This window comes from Lolium rigidum, chromosome 4, assembly GCF_022539505.1.
Source record: "Lolium rigidum isolate FL_2022 chromosome 4, APGP_CSIRO_Lrig_0.1, whole genome shotgun sequence".
Taxonomy (NCBI): Eukaryota; Viridiplantae; Streptophyta; class Magnoliopsida; order Poales; family Poaceae; genus Lolium; species Lolium rigidum.
This window is the reverse complement of record NC_061511.1, coordinates 115,997,311-116,006,760: the sequence shown is the minus strand read 5'-3', so window position 1 is coordinate 116,006,760 and position 9,450 is coordinate 115,997,311. Positions and strand designations below refer to the sequence as shown.

Genomic DNA, 9,450 nt, shown 5'->3' with positions numbered 1-9,450 from the left:
GATATCAGATTCTTGCTTGTTATCTTTGATTCCACATACGTTACTGTGCTGGGCCCTGAACAGCTGTGGGTTCTCAAAATCTTCCACCATGTCTTTTTTGTGGAATGGGTAGTTCCACGGTGTTCCTTAATGGAATCAGTCTTTTGGATTTTTCAATAGAGTAAGTAAATTCATCTAGATTTATTTTGGGGAAAGAAGGTTTCAGAAAAAAGACCAAAAGGGCAAACATCAACTTTTTATTTACCTGTGAATATGCCATTGTTTTTTTTATATATGCCATTATTGTTTATTAACATATATGTCCACAGAAAACATGAGACATAGCCTGTTGAATTATATGTAATTTTCAGGGCGCAGGTAAGTGACAAACAGAACTACTTTTATTTTTCTTTTGGATATTTTTTGCCAGGGAAAGAATTTGCTGACTGCCATATATTGAATCTTAGGAATACTTTATTATTATTAACTGAAAAAAACACGGAGAACTTTCAAGTTCAGTCATAAGAATCAGCACCGGGACAACATCATTCGTTGGCATAACATTTCAGTGATAACAAATGAGGTCTTGAAACAAGCATTTCGTCTTAGTAACGGTGAATGAGATCTCCGAATGCCCCTGGATTCTTCGAGTAGTGATCAATCTCAGCCTGAAAAAATATATTCAAATATGGCAGAAAAGTTAGGCACACCGCACACGTGCCCCTTTACATACATAAGCAAATGATATTCATGAGTGACCTCTTTGTAATTACTAATCCAAATTATTGTTTTCTTTTCACAAAAAGAAAGCAATTGATACTCTTGCTTGTGTTTTGAGAATTGTATAGAGTTTTATAATGTGAATGACATTACTTAGCACGAACCTTTCGTATAGCTATAATGGCTGTGATAAGCTTATCACCGATTAGTTCATGCAAAGTTTTGTCTGCAGCAAGTGATTCAACAGATTCCAGCAAGTCCTGTGGTAGCCTTTTGAGTTTGGAAGCATAATCTGCAGGATTTGATTCTGCAAGAGACGTAGGGCAGCACATTATTACATCAGACACTCCTCGATGATGCCAAAAGCTACTCAACAACAAAGAATACAGTTCCAGACATATAAAAAAAAACTAATTCCAGACATATAATGTAGTACTAAATTTCTATAACGCTGCACACGAACTTGTATGGATCACATAACATGCTCAATATGTTTCTAGGCGCATTTTCAGACAACATAGTAGCAGGCCAAATATCAGTAATAATGGTCCAAGAGGAAGACAAAAAGGTCAAACAAAGAAAAATGTTCATACCAATTGGTTCAGGCAACTTAAGGCCTCTCCTGAGTCCATCAATTCCAGCAGCAACAATAGCAGCAAGTCCCAAGTGCGGATTTGCGCACCCATCAAACGATTTAATTTCAAAGTTGCTGACCATATCGAGAGGCACACCAGGTGGGCATGCGGTTCTCAATGGAGCCTCCCGATTTTCTTTCCCCCAGCATAGATAGGCTCCACTCCATGTATTTGGCTGAATCCGATCGTAGCTACACACAGAGAAGCCATTGATCATTAGAATGGATGCTGCAATGTTCGACATTTTATCTAAAGCCTAAGCAGTATAATGAATTGACACCCTGTAAGCATCAAGAATCTTATGCAAGAAACAAATATCAAATTTAGCTATCAATAATTAAGATGCATTCTTACTTTGCTGGAAGATATTACCTGTTAGGGTGAGGAGCTGTAAACGCCAAGATTGATGGAAGATGATGATATACTCCAGCAAGGAACTGTTCTCCAACATTTGACATTCCATAGTAATTGTATTCATTTGATCCCATAAAAACATTCTTATCATTCTTCCATAAACTCAGATGCACATGGGAACCGGATCCAATATCATTCAGGTCAGGTCTGTGTCCATCAGAACAAAGCATCAGGTACCAGAAAGGCAAGTTTCACATGATTGACGGTTTTTTTTCAAACCACGCATAATTGGTGGCTCGGTATTGCTAAATACCCAATATTACATTTCGTGTCAGGCTTTAACATTGGGGTAGCAGTAGCATAGTTTGATCAACTGTTGCTCATTTCTATTATGTTCATCTTTTAAATAAATTATAATTCTTTTACAAGCTAGTGATCTTACCTGGCAACACTGCTTAGTGTTCATTTCCGATTTTCTGATAATACAAAACAGTTTACACGATAGTATCCATAGTTAAGAACTTGCTACTGACAATAAAGAAAAGTGTAGACAGATATGTTGTTTGATGTGCTAAGAGAATCAGCTAACATCCCCTTAACAGATGTTTCACTTATGATCACAAACTGTTATCGAAAGGAGTTGGTCTCCACTCTCCATGAACATGACTTGTATGCAGATAATATAAAATTGAAACGAGATGGCAGTTGAATATGATATGTTCATCCATTAACTTACTTTGGAAGAAACGTTGCTATCAACTCGTGCTTTCGAGCAACTGATTTAATAATCTCACGAGCATATATCAGACTGTCAGCTGCAAGAGTGCACAGCACATACTTCAAGGCTACCTCGAACTGCCCTTTTCCAGCTTCAGCATGCAGCTTTTATTTTATTTTATTTGGAGATAAAAGTAGATGTAAACACAGGAAAAAACCAATCACTAAACCATGACATATAATCAAAAGGTAAACAATTTAATATCAAACATCAGGAGTATTGACATCTTTTTGGCAGTAAAGTAACTCCATACCTGCTCGACTACAATGTCTGCCTCTTCAAGAGAAGAATATACTTCTTGCAGTATAGATGAGGCACCGTCAAAAGATGAAGTTGAGCAGTAACTGCTATTATCATATGGAACCCAACGCTCATGTCCCTCACTGCAGATTTTTTTTTAAAGATTTGGGTCACATAAAGAATACACAGCCTTTAATATCATATATTATACTCAGAGTCGGGGTCCTCGGGGAAAGGTACCTTACTAATTTTCTGCGGAGATAAAATTCATTCTCGAAACCTGCCTTCATTGTCTACAAGGAACAAACAACAAAGCATAAATACAAAAATAAATGCACCTGAGGAACTCACAAGACGAAAAATTGTCTTCACAAGTTATGTAAGAAAAGGTATGGGTTTATTCTTACCACATTGAATTCATCCAGCAGAACTTTTGTGACTTTTCTTAAAGCATACCTAGGACAGTATTCCCAGGCTTCTCCTGGCCTTATTTGCATGTCAGCCATCACCATTTCCTCACGTCTTGACCTTACAAACGGAGTGAACTACCATTAGTTTAATGGTGCCTTAATAAGTTCGCAGAATCTATTGTCCACAAACAAGAAACTATTCAAATAGAATACTTCTAAGGTTATCGGAACTCAAATTTATATTTAATAATACAACAGTAAGTAGCTACTCAGTACTAATAGAACCATCATGTTTCTTTTTTTGTATACATAACGAATATTATTAATCTACATATGACTTTGGTGTGGGTGGATGTGCCAGAGAGAAACAAAAAAGTCCAAGACCAAAGCGAAAATAGTGAGTAAGAGAAGGGTAAGAGATGATTCAACAGAAAGAAGTAGTGAAAAGACGTTAAATGAATTAGGTTTACCATGGGAGCCTCAAAATAGTTGACATATCTGGCATAAGCCTGATCTCGCCTACACCAGTAAGGTTTGTCCCATCAGCTGAACCATCACAAAAGGAAGTCATTCCCATTGATGCAAAAGTCAGGCCAACACCCTTATTCTTTGCAATCTCGTAAAATCTTCCAGCTGGAACAACCTGAAAGTGAAGTTCTATTTCTCAAGTTTGTTGTGATATTAGCAACTCTAAGATAAGTGGCATGCTCAGGTAAGTAAGTTGATCATCTACACAAAGTTACAAGCGCGCACATGCTATATCATGCAATTATTCAGTTGTTTCGTAAGTACTATATTGCCCATCTATTGGAATGGAACAACTTGTAGGCGCGATCTTCAAATGTTCATTCTAACCATTGGGTCTACTTAGTAGTTTATAATTTGAGAAAATTGATAGCAGATAACTTTTTGTCCATAAAAGAACGAGAAATGATCACTGACATAATGACATTACATCATGTTAACAATGCAGCATGTGCTTGGAAAGATGTGCTTACACGGCATCTATGTTGACCTGAAGCATCATTCCAGACAATCCGAACAAAGAGCACTTCTTGCTCAACACAGGATGTCGATATCCTACTGTCAATTATCGTAGTTTTCTGATGGATTGACCCATTGGCAACGTTCAACTTGTACAGATCCAATGCATTTCTTCTAAAGATATCCTCAACTGCATCAATAGCTTCCTGAATGCTAAGATCGCCATCTTCGCACGCAGCTGATAGGACACGGTAAACAACATCGCGTGCCCTTCTTGCACCTGTAAATCAGCAGAAACTATAAATTATCGCATAAAATCAATAACCGCACCACGCTCTGGAAGCTCTCTGTGCTCTAGGGTAACTATCCTTGTATGCACTACACATTTTAATGAGCATATATATGTACTAGAAGGAACAAATTTTCTATTATTGTTGAGTTTGTTTTGATTATCTAGGTACATATGATATCTTTGACCATCTTATAAAATATCTATGACAGACAATTGTACCTAGATAGTATGTCTCTGGAAAAGCATATCCATCTGTACTAAACATGACCTGCAAATGATTAACAAATAAAAATATCATTGACATAGTATCTCCAGAAGTGATAAAAAAATGAGTATATAAGTGACAATGTGACCTGCCTCAAGATATTTGCAAAGCGAATGAAAATGGGATTTTATTACAAAGAAAAAATAAGAGTAATTATTACACACAAGACTAATACAAGTAAAATTAGATGCATCATAAGAGTAAAATAGGAAAGAGAGATCTCGAAGTGGATACCATCTTAGAAAAAGAACGAAAGTAACCTTACATATAGTTGTAGAAAAATAATAATTAGTTCACCTTTGTTGCATCTTCGAACACAAAGCAAAATGTGTTTTCCAATAACGAATACAAATCTTCAGCTTTTACAGAAACAATTATTCAGAAAGTCAGAAAACAAACATGGTACCTTCTTTATGGGAGCTAGCTCCAGAAGCTCTTTAAGTGATGATGTCATTCCTTGAACACTAAGTTTTGGGATTGCCAAACCAAAATCAAGATAGACCTGTTTGTGATTTGCTTATGATGGTTAACACAAATTGAACATAATGGAAAATTTATTGTATAAAGATGAGGCTCCAACCTGGGAGTAAACTGATGCAAGATAGGATGCTTCCTTGGAAAATGGATAAGAAGCATGTAACAGAACTAGTTGGCACTTAGCGAATCTTTCATCTTCAAGAACACCACGTAGATGCAGAGGGTTGCATTTTCGCAAGTCTAGGTCCTTATCTCCAAAGCTGAAATTATGTAGAACATATCTTGAAATGACCAAACAGAAAATAACTTTCACAAAATCTAAAATGCAGTCATTACCCAGTGTGAATCTGCATTGGTAAGTGAAACAGCACAGCTATTTCAAGACTGCAAGTAAATAGATAGTCAATCAGGCTCTTATTTGTAATCCGGAAAGGTCTTCGACCTGAAAAATATGGAGTATAAACATAAAATTGATCTTACAATCATAGGGCGCAACATATTTTATCTTTTAGACATATCTGCCTCCCAACAGAAAAGAAAAGTTTACCTGCTAGCTCCTTACGAAGACCATCCTCTGCATCTGTCTTACTAACACATGGATCAATATCTAAGCCACTTCTGTATGCGGCTATGCTTTTTAACCCAACAATTTCATTGGCAACTGTAATAAATTAGTTAAGGATACACATGCAGATAATAAAACAAAATTCGTCCAAATTGTCAACAGAAACTCCGGAGGATATGATTTGAGCTTTGACAGAAAAGTTTCAGTGAATGAGTCCAACGTCCAGCTTGATCCACTGAACGAATCCTGAAAGTAGTAATTCGTTTTTTCAATGGTTAATTATAAAGGTTTACTTGAAAATATTCAAATAAGTTAAAAGGCTGTTTTTTGAAGAAAAATAACACAAAAACGTCTCCATGCATCGATAGAATGAAAGTTAGAAAAGGCACGCAACATGCCACATTCCCCTAAGCAGGAAGACATTGCATCAGACATAATCCTATGGACTAGGCATTGCACTACCAGGCGGTCATTGTAGAAGACACATGTATTGTGTGTCGTCCAGATCAATCAGGCAGTTAGGAGGATGCGTCGACACTACTTTTTGTTGTGTCTAAGCAACGATCATAGAGTGAGGTGGCACCATTCTATTAGATCGTCTTCGAGCTATCAGAGGCACTGAATATACGTTGACATACTATTTAGTGAATATTAGAATAAGGTTGTCAATTTGTTGTGTGAGGCTCCAAATGTCATGAAGGTTTGGTAATCCAGACAAAATCGACATTTTGAAAGAAAATATGTATAAGTATATTGTGCATAAAAGATCGACAAATGTCATTTAGCACTTATTAGAATCTAGTTAACAATACAGAAAAGTATACTCACATCATTGATGACTGTTTCCGCGAGCCATTCGATCCTGAGAACTCTGCGAACCATGGGAACAAACTCCTTGTGGGACTCCAGTTCGAGCATCCTATCAAATTGTATGCCATCATCCATGAGGATCGCGGATATGTTGGCAGCTTGGAAGCATTTTGAACTGATAGATGGCAACCCCTGGGCCTTTCTGAACTCCTCCACCTTGTCAAGCGAGGCTTCGCAGTTGTACAGCTCAGCAATGTCCTTCAGACTTCTCTGCAATCAGTGACATTGCAAAGATGTCATGAGATGCCCTGCCCTTAGGTACACCATGCAATGACTATGGAATAAGCAAGTGGAACAAACACTCCTACTATTTTTTAGACAGAAGAGGGACATTAATTTCCGTTGCAAGAACCGAAGAAGAATGCTTGGAACCACATAAATCTCACAGACAGAGCACTGACCGACCGAATGTGACCCACATCACATGATGGCATGAACATACAAGTTGAGAACGAGAAGAACCATGGTAATTGACCCCAGGACCTCCAGATGGGCCTAGCAGCGTACCATGCCTCCCCCAGGCCCCAGCACATCCATGAAATGGACCTTGCTGCAGGGCAAAGGAAGAGGACAAAAGGTCTACTGCACGTCTGCACGGCACCACCAGCGCACAAGGGTATTTGGCAAATCAGGCATAAAGCTGGTGAGGACCTCCATGCCACAAAGTTGAGGAAAAAGACGAACGTATTCATCCGCATATTCTGCTGATACCGCCGGTGAACATGGTGTCATAGTAGACTCCTTTTCACCTGTGCCGTCCAAATCCACCAGCTGTGGTAGCCGTTTTGGATTACTCAACTCAGTTCGCAAAAACAAAAAATCATAACGGGATTTTTTTTTTGTTTCATTCACACAAGTCACATATATAGTATTACCTCCGTTCCATATTAATTGTCATAAATTTGTGTATCTACCATGTGTAGGTAGTAGTATCAAGACAAATCTGTGACGGAACAGAGGAAGTAATTCACTGTCCAACCCAAATTTGTAGAGCACACATGGCTCCAGACAAAAATAGGCGTAGTTATGCCCAACTCCATGGCCGACACAATCTAGCACGCGCTCCAGTCTGCTGCACGAGTACAGCAGTAACAACAGATAGCTGAATGTTGCGAACTTGCGATGCGGCGAGCAGAATCATCTCACGCGAGCGGCGCGGTTGGTGAAAGCCGCCCCGCGCGCTGGGGAGCGGATAAACAGCTATAAGCAAGCAGAGTGAAGTGCGATAGGTGTACCTTGAAGGAGAGTGAGTGGGGAGCGAAGGCGAGCGCGTCGCCGTCGGCCTCAGAGAAGCAGCGGAGGAAGGGGAAGGAGGAGGCGGCGGCGACGAGGTTGTGCGCGTGCGCGTCCACCGCCGCCGTCTCGTCCACCGCGCGCCGCAGCGCCGCGTACTTGGCCTCCATGCGATCTCCTCGGCGCCTCGTTTGACCGTGCGAAACCGAGAGGTCTGGTGGTTTCCTCCTCCGGGAATGTGGAGTGGAACTCGGGTGGCGACTGGCGAGGCAGCGGGAGTTATTTATGCACGCCGCGCGCGGCACTGTCTACCGCTACCGGCCAGTCAGTCAGTTCGGCGGCTAGTGACGATTTTGCGGTCGATGTGCCGATGAAACGGGAACCTGGCCGTCATGTGGGGTGAGGCTGGCTGGCTGTCTGTGTGTGTGTGGTGTTTGGGTGAGCTGGGGCTTTGGTGGGCCGTAGACGTATCCAATAGTCAAACATTGCTTCTCCCCCTATCTAAACTATTTTATGGAAAGTGCTGGGCGTCCCAATCTAAACTATTTTATGGAAAGTGCTGGGCGTCCCATGGGGATCTGATTCCCCAGCACCGATCCCAGCCGTCAGATCGACATCATGTACGATCAGATTTGCACCTAGCAAAAGAATACCTCCGGCAGCAAAATAAACACCCCGACAGCAACTGCATGTAGCAAAAAACTGTTCGCCCATGAAATAAAAGAAAAGGTCTGAGCTCGCCAGAAACCTCGCCGGAGAGCTCGTAGCAAAATAAAAAAGCTATTGTAGCAAAAATGGATATCGTCGGAGACATCTACGAGGAACTCGCCGAATACCTCGTCGGAGTTCCCTAGCAACAAACATGTTTTGCAATTGTAGCAAACCTGTAAAAATATTGTAGCAAAAATTGTATTCCTAGGTTGCAAATCCGCATAACAGAGACCTGATCGAAGATATCAACGGATACCTCGCCCAAAATCTTGTAGCAAAACATTTAATCTCTTTTTAGCAACATTGCAGAACAGTTATAGCAAAAAAAAAGTCTACTATCTCCGACCCCCACTGGTAGCAAAGCCAAACATCATCGGCAGCATACTTGACCACCGAAGGTTGCAAAATTGACCAGCATTTGCAGCATCGTTGTTGGTGGTTGTGTCTGACTTGGTGGCGAGCATGAAAAGTGAACCATCGGGTAGCGTCTCCGGTGGGGTGAAGATGTCCTCCGCCTCCTGCGGGGCTCGTCCTGGCGATGGGCCTCCGCAACACAATGGGGGCGGCCGACGGCGCTCCATGGGGACGGCCGACGAGGAAGCGGCGCGGCGGCTTCAGTAGGTGAGGAGGAGGCCAGGGTAGCCGGAAGCCGCGCGCAGGGGAGGAGGTCGACGAAGACGGCGACCTTGCAGGCCCTATCGATGACACCCGCTCTGTGGTTGCAGGGGAGGAGGTCGGCGAAGACACCCTCCCGCCGGCGGGCTGCATGGGAGGGCGGCAGAGCTTGGGATTCGGGCTTCCATCTCCGGCCACGCACTAGGTGGACGCCGGGAAGCTAGGGTCGCGGGTTGCCATGGCCTCCATCTTTGGCAGCGTGCGCGCTGGTGTAGGGTAGAGGTGGATCAGAAGGACACCCTCCTGCCGGCTGGCTGCATCG

At 41.6% G+C, this 9,450-nt stretch overlaps 1 protein-coding gene across 1 annotated transcript; it reads right to left on the bottom strand.

Annotated features, from left to right (window-relative positions):
* Positions 1–433: 433 nt before the first annotated feature.
* On the bottom strand, positions 434–8,035 carry LOC124650614 (protein fluG-like). The gene is made up of 18 exons (XM_047190131.1): positions 7,805–8,035; positions 6,528–6,779; positions 5,878–5,945; positions 5,682–5,797; positions 5,471–5,576; positions 5,238–5,394; positions 5,064–5,159; positions 4,612–4,660; positions 4,115–4,380; positions 3,587–3,759; positions 3,114–3,234; positions 2,947–2,999; positions 2,720–2,849; positions 2,425–2,570; positions 1,707–1,895; positions 1,293–1,525; positions 864–1,006; positions 434–647 (listed from the first exon to the last, which is right to left on the bottom strand). Exons 1-18 carry the CDS (start codon positions 7,970–7,972, stop codon positions 585–587), a joined length of 2,529 nt encoding a protein of 842 aa, XP_047046087.1. The 5' UTR covers positions 7,973–8,035; the 3' UTR covers positions 434–584.
* Between the last annotated feature and the right edge of the window lie 1,415 nt (positions 8,036–9,450).

Coding starts and splice junctions, on each gene's coding strand:
- LOC124650614 (XM_047190131.1), bottom strand. CDS start 7,972: ATGGAGGCCAAGTACGCGGCGCTGCGGCGCGCGGTGGACGAGACGGCG. Junction 5,395..5,470: donor CCAATGCAGATTCACACTGG/GTAATGACTGCA, acceptor ACATAATTTCAG/CTTTGGAGATAAGGACCTAG. Junction 3,000..3,113: donor TGCTGGATGAATTCAATGTG/GTAAGAATAAAC, acceptor TGTTCCTTGTAG/ACAATGAAGGCAGGTTTCGA.